A 25,183-nucleotide genomic window follows, 5' to 3' on the forward strand; every position below is an offset into this window, starting at 1 on the left:
ATGCACCACAAATGCTCCCATGCTCTTTTCAAAATCGTGATGACATGGCTTACGTTTGGTTCACCTTGATGGGTAACGTGTCGCGCCGTGATGTGACGTGAGGGGCTACACATTTAAAATTGTATAATAACTCATGTTTTTGATGGGGATGTTAATGAACATCGTGGAAGAGGAAGGAGAAGGAGGCGTTGTTGCGTGAATTCTATGCCCAAGCAGTTGTTATCATAATGACTTGATGACCACAAGAACAATTAGACATCAGGATGTTTTAACAGCAACACAAACAGCAACAATAGGTAAATGTTTGTCCGTGGGAAAATATAAAACATGCCAAAATGATGACGGCATTACACAGACCGACGTTTTATTACATTATTTGTTCCATGTGAATGTATTCATTTGTTTCCAGATCGGGTAGCATTTCTCTTGGCTTCACTGCTTCCAGTACTGTATGTGTATGGCAGTTTTTTTCCCCCCGCATCCAATCAGGTTACAGCCTTTACTGTTGCCATGCCATTCTATTCTGCCCAGCGCCGACGTCGAATCAGACATAACTAAACTACAGTATACTGACGATGGGGCTGGTTCTTTAAGTAATCAAATTTAAAATTCATCCTCACAATAACGTCAACATTTAACTGTCCTCTGATTGTTTGCTCAGTGGTTACAACTGACATCGATGGAAAAAAAACCCAGCCTTTACCGATCTGGACATTTCAATTAACACATTTAATAATCAGTAGCACAGGAGAGCGTGATGTATTTTATATTTTTAATGTTTTTGTCCAATTTGATAAATATTCCTTTTTATTTACTTATATCGCATTTTTGCATAGACTAGGACTTAGTCTCGATATTGTGATGTGATAGTGGTGGTAAATCCCACTCAAATCCCAGCATAACTGATTGGCCCGTAGCATCGTCAAGAAGCGCGACCCACGTGGTTAGCAAAAGGCTGTTTCACAAATTCTTGGTTTGAATCTGGGCTCCGTGTTCCTGTGCGAAATTAACTTTGCATGTTCCAAAAACATGTGTTAGGTTTCTTTTGTGAATTGTACTGTCCAAAGATGTGCGTGGTTGTTTTTCGATAATGTCAGCTCGGAATCCAGGATAGGATAGTTGCTTTTGCTAAGGTCCTGACGTCCACATTCGGGTGACGTAGACGCCGTTAAACGACGACACCCTCGAGTAATTTGCCGTACTCGCCTGCCAACGGAGCACATTTGTCGCCTCCTAGTGGACACTTTAAGACACTAATTTGATTTAAAAAAAAAAGTACCTTTGGACTACTGGAGTAATGCCAATGAACAGAATAGCGTATTTGATTGATTATTCTCAGTAACGTTTTATTGTCTTGCTAAGCCGTCATTAAAATTTGAAACTATGATTAAAGTTTATTTCAGCTTTTATTAACTTTGATTTACTTTTGATCTAAAAGATAAGAAACCGTCTTATTGAAACAAAAACAATAGAAATGATAAAAAATCACTTATGAGAGATTGTTTATTTTAAATCCCCCCCAAACATGATTGTGATCAATGACATTACTTTTTTGTTTGGTTGTTTATTCTAATAACTTCAGTAAGATCTATTTTTAGGGATTACGTTTCTCAAATACGTAAATACACTAATGTCATTGGATTGTCTTGCAATACCTTTTACATATCTTGTAGGTAGCTTTCTCTTTTATTATAACGATGGCTTTAAATATTCACTCGACATTTGACAAAAACATTCCACGTTATTAAATATATACTTTAATAACTTAAATTACTCCTTCAATTCCCACTAAACAAACCAACAAATAAATAATGTGATACTTGTATGGGCAGTTTCCCATTAAAAATTACCTTGATTTTCTGAGCGCAAAAAAAAATAAAACATGAAATGAAGAAGTACATTTTAAAGAATCAGGTGCACACTTTTTTTTTTTGCTTAAAAGGAGCATGCAACACAATCTGCACAAATAGGCTTGCACTTCAATTTCCCATGATTTAAATAATCAATCAGGGTATTGGACAATACCCCCAAATCCCAAGACGTTTAGGACAATTGAAAATCTGCTCATTTCTGAACATGCCCCAGTCCACAGTGAGGTCCATAAAAAAGGCATGCTTGGATTCATTTGAAGAAGTCCTATTGGGATGAGAGCGGCACAGTGCAGGGGTGCAAGGTTTGATTCCGCCTCCAGCCTTCCTGTATGGAGTTCGCATGTTCTCCCCGAGCCTGCGTAGGTTTTTTCCGGGTACTCCGGTTTCCTCTCACATTCCAAAAACATGCATGGCAGGTTAATGGAACACTCTAAATTGTCCCTCGGTGTGATTGTGAGCGCGAATGGTTGTTCCTCTATGTGTGCCCTGTGATTGGCTGGCAACCGGTTCAGGGTGTCCCTTACTGCCCAAAGACAGCTGGGATAGGCTCCAGCACCTCCCGCGACCCTTGTGAGGATAAATCGGATCGGAAAATGGATGGAGATGGATGGATATTGGGATGAACTAGAACTGAGATAGAGATGTAATAACCGGGTGTCCCAATATTTTTGTCCATAGAGCATACGCAGAAGACAACGGTTGAACTAAATACATAATGTGCAGTATGTTTGATCAAACTTCCATCTCTTGCCTCAGAAAGAACTTAGGTGTTATTCCCTTAGAATAAGTGAAGTACATTCAAGTTGTTGAAAAATTTGCGATAAAAGTCGAGATAAAAGACCTTTTGTTGTGTACAGCTGTTCTCATGCAGGCAGTTCCAGTCCCATTTGTTGCTTTAAGCCACTTCGGATTCCATCTGAAAGTTTATACAGTATATCGTCTATTGTGTTGGAGTAGAAAGTGAGCCTTCTTCAGCAAATATAACATAAAATTAAATGAACTAAAATACACAAAAATGAGGAGTGCAGCTGACACCTTTCAGTCTTCTTCTTCCATGTCAGGGCGTCAAGCGGCGCGCTCTCAGAGCTCGGTCATCAAGAGGGCTCTTAGGAGCTTCTCTCTGTCCGCCCTCACGTCCTCTCCACTAGACACACACACACACACACACACACACACACACACACACACACACACACACACACACACACACACACACACACACACACACACACACACACAGGATTTCTAAGTAGATAATTTTCTTATTACTGAATGAAACGGGTATTTTAGACAAGATAAATTTGATCTACTTTGTACAATGAATTTCTGCAAACATTAAGTTCATTCCATCACACCTCACCAAGTATTCAATATCCCTAAAAGTCAGGTTCAGGTTCATTGACTTCTATCTAGTACAGTATGCTCTTTGACTTCACAAAGACAATTCAGAGCACGGGTGGAATGACTGTTTCACGAGAGACATTTCTCCACCACAGCCTTCCACTGCTCTATGACATTTCTATAACGTCTTAAACACTGCATTAACATAATTACATAGACAATTAAAAAATTAAACCCTTTATACGTCATGATTAGTTCATTGGCTTTCCTTCTGGTGTGTGTGACATGGCCACCAGAGGGCAGTATAAGACAGTCAGGCGGCGAAACAGAATAAGATAAAATAAGAAAACCTTTATTAGTCTCGCAGTGGAGAAATTCCCAATCCCAAACCATGAATAGTTTTACAACTACGACAAGCTGCAGTAACATTTTTTTCCCCAGAGAATAGGTGCCTGTAAGTAAACCATTATTAGCAATACATGGTTGTTCTACTGTGCCGTACGTGTTCCAATGACGCACTGAATTGTCTTAAGACTGAGGACAAATAGTGTACAAGGAGAACATGGGCCTTTAATTCGGATAACAAGAATATTGACATATTGGGTCCAACACAAAGTGTCCCTAAGGCGAATGACAGGACGAGGGTGTTGTTACCTGTCGTGATGGGCCGCGAGATAAGGGACCAAGTGAGGGAGGGGACTACAGTAGCAGGAAGGAGAGAGGTGGGGAGAAGGCAAAGGGGACACACAGCATGAACTAGCCACTTCCAGTGTTGGCACATTGTCCACCTGGAATGCACATGGACGCATACACACACAGACATTCCTCATACTTTCCCCTCCATGAATTTCTCGTAACTTGCGTTTAATTGCATGTATATGTTACCTGTGGGTAAATGGAGGGCTGGATCTGTTTGTCCAGTGAACTATTGGAGCCCGACTTGGCTGTGCTCTCACAGGAGATGGCTGCAAGAGCTTCTGGAAGGTTATCTTCATCCTCATGGTTACTGCGGAGCAAAAATACAAACAAAAACAAAACAAAAAACCCAAAGGATTTAAAATGCTTTATATAGCGCTAGCCTGCTAGCATAACAAGTCATTTTTACCAAATCAATTAAATAAACCAATGTGCTTCCTAAAAAATGTTTTTTTCTTATTTTACAAAAAAGGAGAAAAAAATCCGAATATGACTGGCAACTATATGGACTGACATGACAGCAATAATTAGAAACATTATTTATCCGATGTGAAAAATGACTCCGTAGCAACCGGCTTCTTCATGTCTACACTTTATGTATGATTATTATACTGCCGCTTGTTGGCCAAAGTGGGGCCACACAGTTAACAATTTACCTTAAAAAAAATCATGAAGCGCTTTAATTCTTTACATTCAGTTTAATCATGTCATTACTGTACGTTTATTTTTGTAAACTACAGTAGAATATTGTAGAGTGCTATTTTTATTATATTTTAAAAAGGGCTGGAGCAGACTAATGGCATCCCATTCATCTAAATAGTAAAAGATGATTTGACATGATTGGTTTGATTTACGAGTGTGGAGAGGGAACAAATCAAACTTGTCCATGTAAGTCACAGCACCAATATAAATTTTATTTATTTATTTATTTTAATTTATTGGACTGCAGCATTTTAGGATTAGCTTTATCTGTTGCTGTGTTGTCAAACTACTATTTTAAATTCTGAAAAATGTCATAGCGAGTGGATGAAGGAAATTTGTTTCGACTAAATGCATTTAAAACTGCCTTTTGAGAGCTTATATAATGTTTGATTTTGTGATACCCGAAGAATAACATTTCTAAAACTACATGTGGACCATTTTCGGTTTGAGTCTTCAAACTAATCACCCATTAATACAATTCCATTTGAAAAACCAACGGAAGAAGCACAGACAGGATTCAAGTGCCCCTGCATGAAGGCTCAAGTGCACTCGAGTGACATGTGCGATGTGAACTCACAAGCTGAACTGTCTGACGAGACGTTTCCTGCGGTTGGTGCACAGGCTGGATTTAGGATGGAGACTCTCGGACGCAAAACGGACATCCGGTCTCTGCGACATTTTGTCTGCAGGCAAACTGGACGCTGATGAGTCTTGAGAGGAGCTCTGGTACCTGTTGACAGCATTTGAGGATACAGTATATCCATTCATTTTCTAGTGCTCATCTTCATTAGGGTTGCGGGTGAGCCAGAGCCTATCGCAAATGATTTTTAAATTTCAATCACAGGAAACGTATGCACGAACAAGCATTGACACTGACATCTATGGCTATGGAGAAATGAGAGTCTTCAATTAACCTAACAGAGTGGTTCTTACCAACACTAACAAGGTTAAGAACCACTGAATTCTTAATCTATGCTTGTGCCATGGTCATTAGGTCCAGTATCTGATCAGTACAGATAAGGTCGGTTCATTTAGAAGTCTGCATGCACGTGATGCAGCTTCACTTTCAATTTGGGAGCAAGCATCAAGCAAGAAAGAGCAACAGAAAAAAAAGGAGAGAACTTGCCTGTCCTTGAGCGGCATATCTGAGTTTTTCGCCCTTGGACTGAGTGGACCATGCTATTTGGAGGCAAAAAAAAAAAAGATACAAACGTGCAAATAAAAGCATTAGGAAGACAATACTATCCGGAAATCACATGCTGTATGTTACCCACCCTGAAAGCCGCCTCCATCTGGGCCTTAAGAATGTTACACTTGAGGTGATCTGGAAGCAAGGCCGGGGAGGAGGCGGTAGAGGGGTGGAGAGACTTTTCCGAGAGCTGCTTCTCTTCTCCCTGCAGATGTCACATATTGAAGAGGAACAAGAAGAAGAGAATGAAGCCAGACCGGAATCGTCTCATCTTATCAGCAGAAGAAGAAATTCAGTGTGTGGAAATGTGTCTGACCTTGTTGTCTATGTTGATGCAGAGCGAGGGCCATGCAGGACACTCGCTGTCTGACTCCACGGCCTTGCGGAAAGAAGGAGACGTGTCCAACTCCCCTCCTAGACAAGGTGATGCTCGACACTCTTAGCAGAAAAAAAAAACACGTTAGGTAGTCGAGTGTTGAGTACAATATGCAGGAATATCAGAATTAGTGAACATTATTGCTTTGGTTTTATAAGTTAGGCGTATGCGAAACAAAAGGCAAATGAATGGTGACTAAATATGAAAGATAGATTATCGACTTTAATTTGTGTTGTTTAACGCCGATTTGGAAGTCTTTTGAGCGTTCACAATGACAGCTTTATAAAACTCTACCAAACAAGTGCGGCGTAAAGATAAAGTCAGTAAATGAGATGACACCACGAATGCAAACTAATCTGTGTCAATCTACAATATGTAAATGTGGAGCAGTGGAGTGTGGGCTGCATTTCTGAAGCAGTGAACTTAGCCAGACACAATATAAATACATAAAATATACATATTTTTAAAAAAAACTACTGTGACTGAAATGAAATATTTTCTACTCCCAAATTGCAGCCTTTGCAATTTTTAAATTATATCCTACTACATTGCGATGTTGATTTAAATTCAATTAATTCTTCAGATCCCGTACCACGGACGTATCAAGATAGAAACTTTTGACCATTAAAAAAAAAATTGTGTATAATGAGGATTCATGCGTTTTAATTAGCAGGTTTTACTCAGTTTATCCCCAAAACATGATTTCTTAAATACAAATATCTATGTTGATCAATGGATCTGAGAGGCAGAAAAATAAAATCCTCCTCCATTGGATGGTTTAAGGTACAATAAAGCTGAACATCCACTTGCTTCCATTCATTCAACAGAAGACCATAAGTCATTGCCCACCACCATTCAAAAGGCCCAAATAAAGTTCAGCTGTTCTCAGAGTCTTTTCCTGTTTTGTTCCTGTAATTCTCAATTATTCCCATTTTACAGCACACGCCATGGTCCGCAGAAAAATTCAATCGAATCCAAGGGATCTTATTATTAAGACAGGCGTCATCAAATATGAAAATATGCCACAGCAGTGACATTACTAACTGGACGTCGCTCCAAAAATGGAGAAAAAGACGAGAAGAAAACTGGTTAGGGAAGATGCCAAGAGTACGACAGCCACACCGACGCCGTTGCAGCAATTCGGCCATCTTCTTCCTGGATGGATGTCTGGGCTATGGGAAGCCTTGATTTACAATTTTTACTTTCCTTCTAGAACAGATTTCCCTCCCCCCGCCCCCACCAACTTAGTTCTATGTCGAGGCACATTAATGGCATCATGTGTTTGGAAATTATTTCACACAATCCTGGCATTTGAACAGGGGTGTGTGGACCTTTTACATTCACGATAGAGGCTTGGTGTATTACAACACAACGAGGAAATGAGATTCGTAACTACTGTTGTACCTTGTCATCTGTGACTCGATTTACAAGGAACGAGCCCACTGCATAAAACTGTATAATGGGAGTGAAATATCCATTGAAGCGGAAGACTTGTCTATCAAGTACATTGTGAAGACTGATGGCACATAAATTCTGGATGCATAATAAGCAGTTTCTCAAACTTGCATCGTGGCCTTTTTGTACTCACGGATTTTGTTGTGTGTGTGGCAGAGCGTGTCCTGGCTGTGCGTGTGGCGGCGGTGACGGCGATTGACCTTTCCGGAATATGACGTCTCGTTCTCTTCCACACTGAGCTGATGGTCGGAGGCGGGACTGCTCAGAGGGAAGCTGAGGACGACACAGCACATCAAAAGCAATCAATCCCGCCTAAAAGATATACTGTATATATATATTTTTTTTCACATCACAACTGGATTGCGCAATCCGTTTCTCTTTCCATAAAATTTCCGACAATTTGATTGCTTTGTTGATTGCTGAAAATTCTCAATTATTCCCATCTTAAGTTTCCAACTTGTTAAATTCATTCACATTACACATGATACACAACATGAAAACTCATTCATTTCTTGATTTTATTTTCTTGATTTTATAAGCACTTTGGCAAAAGCCCATTTATTCATTTATGAAGCCACAATGGGATTCTAGCTCCGCCCACTATCACAGCAAAACCACATTATTGTTACGGCACATGTAAACAGCAGGTTGGTAATCAATAACTGTCATTCATAATGTCATGGTGAACTATATAATAGCATAAAGCAACAACAAACACGCAGCACCCCTAAAGCAGCATACAGTATATGCATGTTTGGACCCTTATAACCTCTGGAAAATGACGCTATTCAAGTGATTTTGTCATTTAATTGCAACAAAGAGAGACAAATGCAAATGCAAAACAGGGGTGGAGAAGCTTTTTTCGGTCGGGGGCCATTTCAGTCCTCTGGAGACCCATTCTACATGTACTTTTGAAAATGGTATCTTCTATGTGCAGTGTAAAAAAATAAAATAAAAAAATAACTCCCACTCAAAAATAATCTCTGTCGAAGTGAAAAGCACATTTTGGCTGGTCGTAATTCTGTATGTGTTAGAAGTCATGTTTGGGTCTGTCATTGCACGAAAGATACTGTAAAAAGCATTAGCTGTGCTTTTTGTCTGTTCAAGTGTAAATGTATTTGTTAATGTTTCACATTTCAAATGATGTCTGGAGTTCCAAAAAAACGTGATTCCATTTCATAGTCTAGCAACATTGCTCTCTAGTGACCAAATGCTCTCCAGGGCCGCGTATGGCCCACAAGCCATAGGTGGCCCACAAGCCATAGGTTCCCCACCACTGTTATAAGAAACCATAAAGCAGGTTTTTTTTCCTCAAGCCCATAGCAACAAATATATCATGGGATATACTCGAACCATTTACAAGCAAACTAAGCTACTATTATGACTCGTTACATTCTAGAGGCGTCTACTGGATCCACAATGTGGAGATGTGATGAATAATGGAATAGGAGGAGGAGGAAGAGATTCTTGCTTTTTTTTTTTTAATGGGCAGTTTGTGTCAGTCCAAGGTTAAAGTAGAGGTCAAAGTGTAGTCATGACCTTGTCCATGTGCATGACACTGATGATGGCCGCGTGGTGCAAGCTGCTGGTTCGTTCCGGGACGACGGGGTGACCGGACACGGGACTGGTAGACGAGGAAGAGGCCCCGACAGAAGGCCTGAACCCACACGCATGGAAACGGACACATGGACACAAAGGGCAAGCACACACACGTACAGACTGGATGAGATGCATGACATGAAGTGAGATGAAAACACAGATACGATGGGATATGAAAATAGAAAACTGCCCTGCAGGAGAGCCCTGCTGAGGCGACTAAAACAAAAATATGGCCTGAAGTTGTTTTTTTTTTTTTTTTATGAATAAAAACTCTAGACAATTTTATGTACTGTATACATATATTGAATATATTAACATGATTTTTTAATGTGATTAAATAACCAATTAAATTATGACGAGCACAATTTAAAAATGAGATTTTTACACACACATTTGAATCATTTTTTTGCATTCACCTCAATAAAGTGTAAAGTATTACATTCTGAACAATGCAATTTAAAAATTATTTGACATGAACATTTTAGTCAGTTTTTCCTGAAACTCATTGAATATAATTACGAATATATGTACTGTATACTAAATATACATAATTGGTTCATTGATTTACAGCAAAAACAAATAACAATATTAATTATTCTTAATACTTCTATTTCATTTAATATTTGTTAATTATTATTATTAATCATGTAAAAATGTAAATAAAAACCATCATCAAACTGAAAAAATAGAATTACTACTTGACAAAAAAAAAAGAAACTCTTTTACGCATTCTTACCCCATGTACGAATGACTTAGCCCAACTGTCCAATTAAAATTTTATGTGCCCGTCGGGCAAGTTTCCCCACCCCTGTACTAAAAAAATGGTGCCGGCCTATTGACATTACCCAGTAGCCTGATGGCGGTCCCTGCCCCCGTCCTACCTGTGCGGCGGCGTGTGTCCGGAGGGCTGCAGGTAAACTGAGGGCGTGTATGCGGGGTGGGCCGGGCGCCATGCTTCGTGACCCGCCACTGGGATGTTGTGTTGGTACTGGAGAGGATTGACGAAAATGAAATGTTTCACATCGAAGCCAGGCCTGTGTATACTACGAAGGTGTGGGTATACGTGTGCGCGCGCGTGTGTGTGTGTAAGTAGATCATCTGAGGTCACTCACTGCATGTAGGCTAGGATCAGGGCTGGCAGAGAAAGAATGAAAACAATCAGCAATCACAGATTAACTTTCATACTTTAAATTCATGTACAGTTAAGACCTCCTTGTATCATCTGCAGTGAAGGTCCTCAATAGATGGACTCGATACAGACTCAGACAAATTACGAAATCATTGTGTGATCTGTGCTTGTTTTTATTTAACATGCATGGGTGGGGTCGGGAGGGGGGGGGGGGGAATTTACACTCGACTTATTTTAACCTTAGCAGCCTCATGTCATCTTTTAAGGTCTTTAAAGTAGTCCATGTATGCGCACAACAGACCGACCAATCATGGGCACTGTAACTCCACCCACATGACACGACTCAGCCAATCAAATTTGTGAGTGGCGCAAGCGTAGTGGTGTGAGGTGGGCAAGCGGTGAGGAGAGAAATCCAATGAAGGAAGTGCTTGGTAAACACATCATGTTTTGCCATGAAAAAAAAAAGTTTCAAACTGTTCAGCTGTTAATATCACAGTCAGCACTTAATATAAGTATAAGTAAATATATATTATATGTCCATATAATAGCATTTGTGTGGGTTTTTCGGCGTTACCTGATGTGTGGCGGCTTGGCTGGAGAAATGGCAGCAACTATTAGGGCGACGGCGACACACACACACACACACACACACACACACACACACACACACACACACACACAATGTTAGCAACGAACAAGTGTATGTGCTCTATGTCACCATGTTTTCTCACTGACGTCAACACAGTGTCGAAAAGTGGCGATTCAAGTCTTAAACGTTGGGAATGTGAGGGACTTTGTTGAAGCTATCGAGGTAAATTATCAGCTAGCGTGGGACGCGATAGTGGGCGGCGGTTTGTTCAAACGAACCTGCTAACTGATAAGTTCAAGACGCCGTCGCAGCGCTTCCTCTTTGTTCAAAACGATTGTCTTGGAATTATGGTTATACAAACAGCAGACTTTTTTTTTTTTTTTTTACATCCACACTGTAATGAGATCCAATACAAGATGAAAAATGACGCTTTCAGAGAGCGGGGACGGGACTAAAATGTGTTCCCTGATAACGTTCACGACAAATACTCTAAACACAAGGAGGAAAAAAGTCACAAAATGTACTGAGATCAGCATAGGAAATGTCAAGTCAAAGATGTACAGAACTCTCAATGAACATTACAAAAAAAAAATCTTTTCATTGCAATAATTGCCTCAAATGTACAACAAAATATGGTCATTTTTATCCAGGTCTGTTTATTACATTTGTTAAGATACATTAACGGTTCTCATTTAATTGTACAAGTGTACATAATGTTGTGGTTGATGAGTGTATTGAAGCTAAGTGAGAACTATGACTCGGAGGCGTGTCGCAGGTTCTTAAGGTCCACAGGGTTGTATGTACGCAATTGTGTGCACAGATAAGACTCACCTTTGCCCAGTGACTGCGTGCGGGAGGGGTATCGTTTGCTCGGCCGTCTCTCAAACGTGCTGGCTCTCCTTAGCCGGTTTCCGTGAGTCGCCTGGTACTCCGTTTTACCGCTGAGATTGACAGGAGCCAGGAATTAGGGATTTTTGATTGCTTGTTATTGCTGCAACTGCAGCTACAGCTCATGGATTAGGAGATTGGAAATGGAGTTAGCGCCCAGACTGAATGAAGACGCCATTGTCATTTAAAGTGATGAATTATCCTCAGTCACAACATTCCGACCGAAGTGAATAGGGCCACTTACCCTAATAGGCTAATTTAATCGACTTTATGAATCTCTTCCACCAAAGATGTTGCTACCTTGTAAGAAGAAATCTTGTGACTCGGGTGGGCCCTGTGAGGCTGCTCTTAAAAATAACAGCAAGTGCCCATCAAGTGAGAGTAGTTGCTTTCATAAAAAGTGAGAAGGAAAACAATACGAAGGGCATATCTCGGTCGTCATAGGAACACCTCCACGTAACCATAGATACGAAGTAACCATAGACACAATGCACACATCATTTGGTTTGTTTGTTGCTGCTGGCTTACTTTCATAATTATGTTCTCAGGAGATTTTTTTTTTAATGTAATGATCTATTATACTCATGATAATATCTTTGAGGGGAAAAAAATCAATTTACACACTGCTGTATAATTGTGTTTTATACCACAAGGGGAACCAGATGACGCACAAGCAGGAATGTAAAAAGAAATTCAGAGTGAAAGAGGCACGCAAACATTGCGGCACTAACTTGAGCTGCGGGGTGGCTACAGCACCCTGCTCAAGGGCACTTTGATAGTAGCCAGCAAGCAGACGAGTATCTCTCCAACCACTTGCTGCTATTTCTCCATTTTTGTTCACAGCAGACCTCAAACCCGTAACTTTAGTTGGATTCCATTTCAAAGGTAATACGTTGTAATTCGAGGAAATCCAGTTTTTAGGATATCTTAACCTTCAGAGGTTTTCTTTTATATTCTCTTAATCTGCTTGGGTGATGTCAAATAGATTCTCTCTGGTAAATTAGTATCAAACTTTGTCTGCAATTTCCTGCTAAATTCTCACAACGTCACGTCGCTTCGGTAACGAGGCGAGTGATGAGCGCTACCTGAATCTGAAGCGAGAGCCGAGTCGCGTGAAGTCGCTGCGGCCTGGCTTGCCCGTGGTTGGCTGGCGTAACCGGAAAAAGGCGTGGCTCTCCACGGCGCACTTCCACACATGCTTGCAGCTCTTGGCGCTGGCCAGCTGGAACACAAACGTGTGCTCCTGCTCGCGGCCCTTTAAAGCGGAAAAAAGATGTCGATTTGTAGTCCGGCCAAGACTGACCTCATTGGGATGTGTGTGCTCGTGCGCGTGTGTGCATGTGTTTGCTTGCAGACACAAACCTGCTCATCATCTTCCACGACCACCAGAGTGAGTCGACTCTTTTTGAAGTCCAGACGTGTGATTTTGGGCCTAAATATGACAGATTGTACAAATTTCTTTTTTTAAGCCATATTTACACTTCTAGGAAACGCAAATCAATCATGTGTTGTTTGAGCAAAGGTGTCCCACAAAGTACATAGTATAAAAAATATCGCCAATTCTTCAACAAATTATATAAAAAAAATACTACGCATAAAAATAACATTTATTTACTCTTTTTTTCCTTTCAGTGTTACGGGTAAGTAACACTGTTGTTCTAAATGTCTAAAATTCTAATGAAATGAATTCTGTGTTTCGTATATCAGGAAAAAAAAACTTGACTATTTGACCCCTGGCCTCGAAAATTGTAACATTTCCTATTTTACTCTGTCTCATGTGTTGCATTGTATTATTTTGTTATTATGTTGTTATGACTTCAAGATGGCGCCGTGAGAGTGGCTGCCTTGACAGCAGCTCCTCTACTTTTTGTTCTTCTACTTTCTTCCTTTCGTAACTTTGCTGCTGTAAATTGGGAATTTCTCCGTTGTGAGACGAATAGGTTTTCTTATTCTTATTATGTAATCATTTTAAGACAGACAGTAAATAAGTCACCTTGTACAAGTAAAATGCCACTGCCAAGGCTCTCATGTAGTCACCGCTGGGTGAAAAAATACAAACAAACAATAAAAGCAATCTCAATCTCTGCAGCCTATGTTAGTGCATAAATGCTCAGCCATGCTGAGTTGAGGTATTTGTTTAGTTTAGCAGGTGCGAGGAGCTCCGCTTTCGTCTGGCTGTAGTCCATAATGTGATTTTTTTTTTTTTTTTTGCTTGAGCCGTGTAACGAGTTTGAAACTTGTATAACTTCATTCAACGCCAACGTGACAATCAACGATGCGAAAATACCGCTTAAAACATGGCCCGTGCGGTACTTGCGACTTCATCAAATGTCTTGATATTTAAATTGCTCTAACAGCAGAGCGGAAAAAGCAGCAGGGGACACCCCGCATAAATGTTTGACATTTTACTTATGAATCACAACCACTTTGAGTGCACATAGGAAGATGATTCAAGAAGTCTTACCAAAAGAAGAGCCCGATTTTGTTGGAACCCTCAAACACCAGGATGCCAGTAGGAGTGAGACCCAGCGCGTAGTCACAACCGTCTCTTCCCTGATGACACCATGTGCACATTTAACACTCAAGAATACACAGCGAGCGTGACGTCGATAAATGTACGAGGCGCACCTTAACAAAGTGCATATCTACACCGTAAAGCTCCAGCCACTTGCATTTGTTGAGAAAGGAGATTTCGGCTTGCGACGGACTCTTGCCCCTGAAAAGGAGACGTGGACTTTGACATTACGAAAATACTTTGGATAACGCGCTGGTGATGGGTGTCCGTTTGTCCTTGCGTGGCCCAGTGGGTTCAGTGAAATTACAGTATATGTAATCTAATCCCAGATGGGAGCGTTCAGACCGCCACTGTGGTTAAATGCTGCCCAGAATCAATCAAGACCCTCCTCGGATTAATCCTCCTTAATCCTTCACACAGACCAGCGAGAGTGTGGCCAGCTAAGTGACTGGGACTCGCAGAGGAGGAGGAGGAGGAGAAAACGGCAACAAGTCACCGCCGCCTCTGACGCTGAAACGGCTTCATTCTCACCTGAGATCCAGCCACCTGGTGAAGATGTCGGCCTCCATGGCCTCGCTCTGCTTCGGAGTGAAGCGGAACTCCGACACCAGCACGGGAGAGTGATCCAAGGGATCGCAGTCTCCCAGCTCACCTGGACATACCAAAAAAAAGGAACACAACTATGAAAACGAGAGGAGAGCAAGGAGACACGGAGCATTTTGATACAACCTAAACAATAAGCACACAAGCTCATATTCACTCATTGGCCACCCAAATACATGAGCTTTATCACTATAGATCAGTGTTTCTTGACCTCTTCCAAAGCGGTTTCAGCAAACAAACAAACCACATTTGCAGTCCTTTTGGCTTCAATCTCTTGGAGGAACAGTCACTTCTGCACCACCAATCGACTCATTAAGATTCCATCCTGATCCTTTACTAAGATAAATTTACTCCGGTTTGTATCGTCACTGCCGAAGAATTATTCATTGATAGAAATTCTAATTGTGTTTGTATGCATAATTGCGTCAGTTTTAGAGGATTTACTTTTTCGTGTTGGACATTTTTTTAGGGGCGGTGTGGATGTGGAATGAGATCACACCGGTTGCAAGATTTTGGGAAAATGATCAATACTAAAACTGAGCACTAATGGATAAATGCGTGATACAGGTCTTGTCTTGGATCTCTGCGTGTGCAAGTGTGTCTTGTGTGGTTCACAAGCATGCTTAAAATCATTTTGTCATTTATTGTGACTTAAGGTATGTAATGCAAACATTGTGTTCGGTGTAACTATCATATTTCAAAAAGCTGCACTGCGAAACGCTGGTCAGGTCTAAATCTTTTTTCCTCAAATTTTTACCAAGTAACAAAAGCGATTCCATTCCGTTCTAAATATTGGTTGAACGAAATCAAATGGAATGAAATCATCTTGGAGGTTAAGTCTACTTACTTTGCAAACAATAGGCGGCCAGTTCTACTGAGACATCGTATGGACTTTTCAATCTGAAGACGGGGGGAGAAAAAGGGGGGTAAGAATGGTGTGATGAGCTGCTCTCAGTGGGAGTGCCCCACACACACTTGCCGAGTCAAATACAATTATCTGCATGTGCGCGTGTGCGTGTGTGTGTGTGTGTGAAGGAGAAGCAACCCCTTTCCCAAAATAATCACCTCACCAGATCCTGATCTTGAGTGTTATAATAAAGCTGCACTCGGGGGATCTGTGGCCCAGATACAGCTGGAACATAGAGATGGGCAACACGCCTCTGTGTGCGCGTGCATGCATGTGTGTGTGCGCGCAAAACTGTGTGTGTGTGTGTGTGTGTGCCTCTCAGACAGACTGTCCACAAGTCAAACAAACGCTCCATTTCCAACTGTCAGCCAACAAACTGCATGCAACCATATTCCGAATGTCACCTTGATGAGTTGTCAAAATACATCAATAAATAAACGTTTCCTGAAGGTTACGTACCAAATTAGTATTAATAATTAGTAGTAATATCACTAAACAACAGAATTCTTTTTTTAAACTGTCGATGCTGGAGCAGTCTACACTTCCAAATACTACTGTGGGAAAATGCGGACGCCGTAGCGCATTGAACACAACAGCCAGTATAAAACACGCATCCAAACAAGAACAATAAATGACATCAACTCCCCTGCATTCACTATGCTTTAAGTATTCGTATTCGAGAGGAGACTGAGTGGCAGCGAGGAAACGCACCGCTGCAGCAAAGTAGGGAAAGCGGAATAGGAAACATCAGGGTGTAGCCGTGCATAGTCCAATGCTACCATGACAAATATGCTCCAGCACTAAGTGACGAGAAGTGGTTTATCATGACTCGGCATCTTTGGAAGCGAGCAATACATGGTAGTACCTTTGCTGGTACAAAACAGTGTGTCAAGTACTGGTACTGTGTATGAATAGAAAAGGGGCATTATATTAATTCCATGACAATAAAATAAATAAAATGTATTCTGCATTTAGAAGAGTTTGCGTGTGACGATATAGCAGCACATTTAGAGTGGTATGCATAGCCTTCATAACATAAACCATTTTACCGTTCATCATGATTACCCATTTCCATGTGCAAGAAAGACTTACTTGCCAGACAAAATATCCTGTCGAAGCTGCAGTACAAACAGATACCTGCAGTGAGAGTGACATGATTAAAAATGTAATGTAGCATACATTTTTCAAATGTCTTACAATTGTCCCTGCTCTGTTAAAGTACACTTTGCTCTAAAAAGTCTATTTGGATTTTTTTTTTTTTCCAATCCCAATCGGCCCATAGCGGCAAAGTAATTAGCCTTGCATCCCTGCTGGACATCCTCCTTCTCATCATCATCATCATGCTCAGGCCAATAGAGATTTCTTATTCTTACCTTGTGAATTCCTCACGCAGGTTATTTGGCTCTGAGGAGTAAAACTTCACTCGGAAGAAGAGTCGGAATGGCGGACCATCTAGGAAAAGGAAGACAATTGCTCAACAGCTTCATGTATTATATTTTCTTTTCCAAACACGATATGAATACGCACACACTGGACACTATGAGGAAAACCTGCACACTCAAAGGCTACAGTATGTCTCAACTGACTTTGGAAAACGAATCATTAAAACTGCATCTTACTCAAGACCGTCTCCATGTCAATTTGAATTTGTATGTTTTATATTGTTACCCCAGGTCAGAGTCCTACATTCAGCCTTTTTGGGTGGGCCATGAGCTGTGTTGTGGTGGTCCTGCCAGAACCGGCACTGGTAATGAAAGTTTCAATGATTATTTGATATTAAGCATCTGGTTTTTTTCCAATATAAAATCTAACTGGATACTTAACGTTTAGCATTTTATGACCGTTATATCTTATTCAAGACGTTCCTTATGACGCCAAAAAAATGGGCACAGCACAGTAAGGACCTCAGTGATGGTGACTGATCGATCTCGGTGAATAAAATTCAAAATATTGAACATTTAATATTTAAAAAGCAAGAATGTGTTGATTTCATCGTATTTATTATTTAAGAGATGTGTCCTGGCCCGATCAAGCCAGGGTCAGTGAACTTCAGGTGGTCTTACACAGTCACGTTAATGCAGAACCGTGCCCCAGGTGGCCCAGGCCCACACATCAGGGGGCACAGCACAACTGTGGAAAATCCTGCTTAATTCTGTACAGTGTGTTTAATGATGTAATTACTGTATGTTTTTTTAAGTATATTTTACATTTTATTCTTTTTTTTTCTTTTTTTTTGAAAACTGTTGAGCTGTAACGGATTGCTCGCTTTTCAATTCATTTCAATGGGGAGAGATGATTTGCAATGTCAGTGTTGGACAAAGAACAAATTCAACTCATATCTCCAGGCACCATTGTCTTTAAAATTGCAGTTTTGCTTGACATAAATTAAAATATACTTGCCACATCGTTTTGTAGTATTGCTGCCTCCTGCCATCGTCTGCAGGTTAGTAAATAATCCCCACTTCCCCACTATTTATGTCAATTACAGAAGCTCTCGTATTGTATCTCATCCGAATGCGCAGGCTGCAAACCGGCTGTTTACATCCTCTTTCCCTTGCGACTGTATCGCATTTCATGTCCACATAGGAGAGCAAACAAGGGTACGGCTCCAAATGCTAATAACCTTGTCCACGTTTGATAATGTGGTACCTGCTCCCTACACATGCAAGTGCACTTCAAGATTCTTCAACACAAAGCAGGGATGAACTCACCTCGGATTTGTTTCTTGATTTGCTTGGACACATCCAGCCAGTGCTGAAAGAGCACCGAGCGAGAATTAGTGCGGACCAAAAACAAGGTTGTTGACGTGCGTGTCAAGGACTCACTGAGACTTGGTCTGCGTCCATGTACTGCAGCCCAAAGTAATCCGCCTCCACCAGATCTATGTGATACATGATTTGGTCAAAAAGGTCCTGGCCTTTGCTTTTGCTCTACAACAGAAGAACAAAAAAGTGAATTGTTTCCTAAAAGGGGCTTTGTGGGTGTTGAGTAACATGATCTTTTCGTGGTAAAATGACTCAAGACACTCATTTTTGGCAGGTAACATGAGCCAAAACAGCCACGTTACAAAATTTCCAGAGCAGAATGACTTGTTGTCAGTAGTCCATCCGTTCTCTATGCCGCTGATCCTCATTAGCATTTTAGCGTTAGCTAGAGTCTATCCTAGCTAACTTTGGCCATTACCCAGGGTACACCCTGGACTGGTCGGCTGACAATTGCAGTGGTACATCTGGCAGCGCTATGCAACAGTATAAACAAGTGCTTGGAAAAAAACTGAGGGTTTTTTTTCCAATTTAATATACGATTATTTTTTTCAAGGGTCCCTCCCGTGTCATTTTTAACAAACACAAACAACAAATGAATCTATATTGCAATAAACCATATCAGACTAATACAGAAATAGTTTGTTCTCTTTGGCTTGCACTATAATAAAAGGCAAATAAACAATGAATGAATATGAATGACAGTTCATGTAGCTGGTTCAATTTGTTCACACATTGACTTGCAGTCTTAAGTGTTCACTGTAACAACTTAACAGTGTTCTAAAAGTGCGGTGTAAATACTAGTCAGTCACTCTTACATCAGATGACAGCAGTGATGCAAACAAATCTGTGGCTTTATCACCTCAACTTTTCATATTTCATGAAACAATATGTAAATGTGTCGACTGCACTGAACTCATGTATACACTAAATAAATAAACATACATCTATTTAAAAAAACAAAAAAGCATACTGGCTATTATAACTCGTTGATTTTTTTTTTTTTTTAGACTGCAGCCTTTGTGATTTGAAAATTGCATTCTACTATATTGCAATTTCAATTTGAGTTTGATTAATTCAAGCATCGAAATTATCATTCACCCCGATGGACAATTTAGAGCCTTCAATGAAACAAATATATGTCCTTGGAACTTGGGAGGAGGGCGGCCCGGTAGTCCAGTGGTTAGTTCACAGTGCAGAGGTACCGGGTTCGATTCCAGCTCCGGCCTCCCTGTGTGGAGTTTGCATGTTCTCCTCGGGCCTGCGTGGGTTTCCTCCGGGTGCTCCGGTTTCCTCCCACATTCCAAAAAAAACATGCATGTCGGGCTGATTGGACGCTCTAAATTGTCCCTAGGTGTGAGTGTGGGCGTGGATGGTTGTTCGTCTCTGTGTGCCCTGCGATTGGCTGGCAACTGATTCAGGGTGTCCCCCTCCTACTGCCCGGAGATGGCTGGGATAGGCTCCAGCACCCCCCGCGACCCTAGTGAGGATCAAGCGGTTCGGAAAATGGATGGATGGATGGAACTTGGGAGGAAGTCTGAGTACCAGGGGGAAAAAAAATGCAAGCACAGGGGAGACTAAGCAAAGTCCACACAGCAAGACTGGAGCTGAGGTTCTAACCACTCATAGGTCGTGCTGTAATCAGGATTTGTTTGCACAAAAAATTAGTATTAAGAGCAGTAATTGGTCGGGAATCAACAACTTTTAAATTGTGATATTAAAATTCATCTTTAATAAGACACATGCTGATTGTGAGGTTTGATTTGTTTATAAAACTGCATGGAGGTCAATCAAATGCTCAATTTTATGGACACTAGTTTATTTTTGAGACCTGCAAAACAATTTAATTTCATTTTTAAAAATATCTCATTTAAGAAGCAATCAATAATCAATTCCACCTAACACAAGTCTAGGAACTAATTGATTATTATTCCCATGCCTTACATAAGTAATGAAAATATTGTCATTCTGTTGGGTCACTGCCTGTAGTGGATTGTTTGTGTTGCATTTAGGTCAAATGCAGAATAGCCCCACGGGGAGAACTTTAGACTTTTTGCCGAGGGGAAAAAAAAAAAGCAGAAACCACACTTCGTGTCAAAATCTTGGAACCGGAAGTGAAGCTTCTCCAACTTACACCGAGTGGGTGTGTTTGTGTGTAAAAAGATGACAGCCTTGTACTTTGGATCCTGATAACCAATCCAAACTTTGTGGTGGGTGTGTGAGGAAATCAGAGGTATTAAAGGATTGGGGACATGATGGCAGGGAGGGGGGAAAAAAGTAGCAGCAGAAGTACCCTCGTTCATTCTGCAAAGGGTATTTGAAGTCATGACCTGGATCCTGTTGAAGCTGCATCAGGAGGACAACATTTGGCTTGCGTGTAGTACTCCCAAATGGTGAATGTCTAATAAGCTTTTTTTGACTGGGCACACCTGTGTCTCAGCCTTCAGGGAAACACAAGGACATGAGCAAACTTGTTGCAACACATCTGTGACTAAGCCGCCGCTCTGATGAGCCATGTGTCATTTTGCATTATTCGTTGGAACCTACATGTTGTTGTTGCGAGTCCCAGCTGGACACATGCAGACACGGGCAAAGTGGTGCGAGGTGACGCGCACACAACCTTCAAAATGAAACCATCTTAGCAAAAGGCACTTACGCACGCATACCCACACACTCGCTCACCCACACGCACTTGTACGTGTGTGACACCAAATCAGATCAGGGAGTCTGGGAATAGAGGAAGGACGGAGAAGGGATGGATGGAGGAGGAGAGAAAGTGGCGATGAGCAAGAGGGCGTGTAAAAAAAGATTACGATGGCACAAGATGGGAGGATAAGGGGAATTCTGAGTTGACAAGGAGATGGTGTAAAATATAAAGCACAGGGTTAAGGTAGTTGGCGACATTCTGGTTGTTTGGCAGAATTTGCCTAAATTCAAAATAGGGAACCAGATGAGGCCGCGCCTCTCGTTGCCTTTTTTTCCCCTCATCTGAGCACTTGGCAATAAGGAAATGGCAGCCATCTTGTGTCTTGACTAATAACTCCTCCTTTCATTCATGGTCGCCGTCGGTAATTATTTTCCTAAAACAAAAAATATTTGAGATAAAGGAACCAAAAACTTCAGTTATAAGTAAGAGATGGAATTAACTTTATTCAGTTATAAAAACGCTGAGTTTGGTTTTGTCAACATCAATAGTTGCGTAGTTATAGCCTAGCATAATCTCTGTGAATATACAGTGGTTTAGCACAATCTTGGGTCAGAGGCAATTAATTTTCTGAAGGGGCCATCTGAGGAAGTGAAAGGGTTGTCGAGGGGCACAACAAAATGCTAACTCAAATGTGAAATAAATGTATTTTTATGAAGCAGTAAATTGTATTGTTTTCATAAACTGCCACTTGTGTAGCTGTGGTATAGCGTATGTTGCTGTAATTAGGAGATAAAAATTTAAATAAAGACTGGTGGATAAATTAAATTCGAAAATCAACATTCCCCAAAATGTACTGTTGTCATCCCGTCTCAGATGCCACATCAGTGTAGCAACAGTGCTAATCCATCCATCCATCCATCCATTTTCCGAACCGCTTGATCCTCACTAGGGGATCAAGCGGTTCGGGGTGCTGGAGCCTATCCCAGCCATCTCCGGGCAGTAGGCGGGGGACACCCTGAATCAGTTGCCAGCCAATCGCAGGGCACACAGAGACGAACAACCATCCACGCCCACACTCACACCTAGGGACAATTTAGAGCGTCCAATCAGCCTGACATGCATGTTTTTGGAATGTGGGAGGAAACCGGAGCACCCGGAGAAAACCCACGCAGGCCCGGGGAGAACATGCAAACTCCACACAGGGAGGCCGGAGCTGGAATCGAACCCGGTACCTCTGCACTGTGAAGCCGACGTGCTAACCACTGGACTACCGGGCCGCCCCAGTGCTAATCCAACATTCAAAATAACGAAATAAGCTAAAGAGTGTTAGGGCCGTATGGCACAAGTTTTTATATCGCACAGCACCAAGTCGATCAGCCTTGTGTTATATTCTAGCACCACCACCTGTGGTTATGGTCTAGCACCACAATCAGTGGTTAGAGTCTAGTACACAGCCTAATCCAATGTGATCAGTTTTCCTTGACTTCTGTTCAAAACTACCACATAAATGATAAAAATCAAACTGAGGGTCAATTATGTTATGTCATGGGGCGATTATGAGGGTTGCCAAACAGAACATATAGAGGTAATAACTGTAACTGCCTTGCAGTCTTGCAGCCAGCTAGTCCGTGAATGAACAGTGAAGCTCAGCTTCTGGCAGAACGTCAAATTTGTTGACTCATTTAAACAGCATCACGAATGTCAGTGTTGCACGGAGAAGAAAAAGTCACACGGTACAAAGGCAGAATTAAAATGGAGCCAAAGCAAGAACAAATGCGAAGAAACTGTTGATCTAACACATCTATATCCTTTGTTTTTTTAAAAAGAAAATGTAAAAAAATTTGCTCACAGGCTAAAACGTGAGTCAAACCAAGACCATTTGTAGTTTGTTGTTGATTTTTGGCATACACTCCAGGGGGTTATATATGTATGTGGTTTCACAAATATAACCACCAGCCACCTTGAGGGCAAAAATGACCAATTCTGGCCCTTAATGAAAATAAATATGACACTGTTGACACAATCTTTGATTATAGTCTTGAATAATTTTTGGTTACAGTCGAGCACTATCTGTGGTTGTGGTCTCGTACCTACAGGAGTGAGTCAAATATGAAGCCAGTCCTGGTTTAGGTGACTGCCACCATCGGTGATTAACAATAGTGGCACAGTGTTATCTTACTTTCGTTTTTGCCACTTTTCATGCAGTAGAAATAAGATTGACAAGGGCTATTCTCAAGAATAGTCCAATAATAAACTGATGGTCAGTATGCTACTATAAGATGTAAACCAGGGTTGAGGAACATTTTTGTGCCAAACTAAATTTAAATTCAATATGATGTAAAAAGTGTACCCCGCCAACTGCCCGAAAAGAGTCGACATAGGCTCCAGAACGTCAGCGACCCTCGTATGGCTAAACAGATAAGAAATGGATGGATGATGTAATGAATGAGCAAATACTTAAGAGGTTGGTCGCTGGCCAATTGTAAGGGGCATAGAGACAACCATTCACACTCACTTTTACAGTCCTGAAAGAATCAAACAAGTTTTTGGAATGTGCGAAGAAGCCGGAGAAAACACGCTAACGCCATACAGGAAGGGCGGAAGTAGAGATTCGAACACAATACCTCGGAACTGTAAGGCAGACATGCTAACCACTATAAGACTGTGCTGCCCAAATAAACTGCAAAGTTATTTAAAATATTCGATGTATCTATTTATCCATTCACCCCTCCATGGCTTCAAAAAGTGATATAAAAGTTAACGGCACGAGTTGAAATCCAGAAAAAAAATATTATCACTAGAACGCCAGAGTTAAAGCCAACGCGCCACCGAGCCACTCACGGGCAAATCCACGCTGACATCCGAGCCGTCCAACAGCAGAACCCGGCAGGTGATGGCGGTCCTCGCGTTCCCAGCAGCCGGGATGTGTACAGCCACTCCCCCGGTGACCACAGCGGGCGCGTGGACGACCTGCTGCTGGTGGGCCATGAGCAGGGGGTACCCTCCTCCAGCCGTACCATCCCGCTCGTCCCTATCCCTCGCCTGGAGGCGGCTTCTCGAGCGGCGGCTGAACGTCCGGCGCAAAAAACCCATCATTCTCCTTTCCGTGATAGGACGGAGTCCCACGGCGGTAGTGGGTCGGGGTAAGGGGGGCGGGGAGTCCCTTCGGCTCCGCGTCCTCTCCCCGTGCCGAGGTGTCACTCGGTCGGCAGGCGCAGAAGGAGACTCGGCGGCTCAGGCAGGACGAGGGGACTCGACACGCATGCTAATGGGAGAAGCCAACCAGTTGATTTCCTCTCCGCGGGGGCCGCCCTCCTCCTCCGCCCCTTCCTCCGGACTTGCCCCGTCCTCTCCCGGGTGCACCTGCCGGTTGCTTCCTTGATGTTTGCCCACCGACACACCAAGGGGAAAAAATCCCGCCGTGACTCTCTGCAGTGGGAACCCCTTAGTCACACGCTCCGGGGAGGGGGGAGGAAAGTCTCGCGCATCTGGGCCGGCATGGGAGCACCCCCTGCGGATCGACGAGCTTCAAAAGCTCCGCATGGGAACCGCAAACTCGCCTCTGTGCTGACTGGTAAAAGTCAAACCAGCGAAACTGGACAAACAGCCTCATCCGCGCATGCGTAGAAACACTTCAAACTTCTGCGACCTGCGCGCGCGCGCCCGTGTGTATGTGTGCGCGCGGACGGAGAACAGCGCTATCTGGCGGACATCTGTCCACTTTGAGAGAAGATCGATCGGAGGTGGCTGGCGACAAGGTGTCAAAATTCCCGAAAAGAAATTTTATCCTGCCTACTAACTAATCAGCGACTGATTTTAACTGATTATCCAAATAAAAAATATATAATTGTTTTTAAATGTCAAAGTATTATCCAGATTCATTAAACACATCGGAAAATATTTTTCACAAAGGC

At 41.9% G+C, this 25,183-nt stretch overlaps 1 protein-coding gene across 4 annotated transcripts; it reads right to left on the reverse strand.

Annotated features, from left to right (window-relative positions):
• Window positions 1-1,734: 1,734 nt before the first annotated feature.
• epb41l4b (erythrocyte membrane protein band 4.1 like 4B) lies at window positions 1,735-24,866 on the reverse strand. Of its 4 annotated transcripts, XR_015101083.1 has the most exons (25): window positions 24,111-24,866; window positions 18,686-18,790; window positions 18,572-18,614; window positions 17,234-17,312; window positions 16,953-16,997; window positions 15,801-15,853; window positions 14,882-15,002; window positions 14,464-14,551; window positions 14,300-14,388; window positions 13,198-13,267; window positions 12,921-13,090; window positions 11,779-11,888; window positions 10,933-10,969; window positions 10,342-10,363; window positions 10,111-10,217; window positions 7,764-7,903; window positions 6,116-6,237; window positions 5,885-6,004; window positions 5,737-5,789; window positions 5,188-5,340; window positions 4,098-4,218; window positions 3,867-4,000; window positions 2,907-3,015; window positions 2,713-2,787; window positions 1,735-2,438 (listed from the first exon to the last, which is right to left on the reverse strand). XR_015101083.1 is itself a non-coding variant. In XM_086112664.1 (24 exons), exons 1-23 carry the CDS (start codon window positions 24,363-24,365, stop codon window positions 2,952-2,954), a joined length of 2,301 nt encoding a protein of 766 aa, XP_085968790.1. In that variant the 5' UTR covers window positions 24,366-24,866; the 3' UTR covers window positions 1,735-2,787; window positions 2,907-2,951. The 4 variants fall into 4 exon arrangements, 2 of the variants coding, with proteins under 2 accessions (XP_085968790.1, XP_085968791.1); XR_015101084.1 differs by lacking the exon at window positions 3,867-4,000; XM_086112664.1 differs by having other exon boundaries at window positions 1,735-2,787.
• Between the last annotated feature and the right edge of the window lie 317 nt (window positions 24,867-25,183).

The sequence above is a fragment of the Hippocampus guttulatus genome, chromosome 6 (assembly GCF_054856545.1).
Source record: "Hippocampus guttulatus isolate MCC_2025c chromosome 6, RoL_Hgut_1.0, whole genome shotgun sequence".
Lineage (NCBI taxonomy): Eukaryota > Metazoa > Chordata > Actinopteri > Syngnathiformes > Syngnathidae > Hippocampus > Hippocampus guttulatus.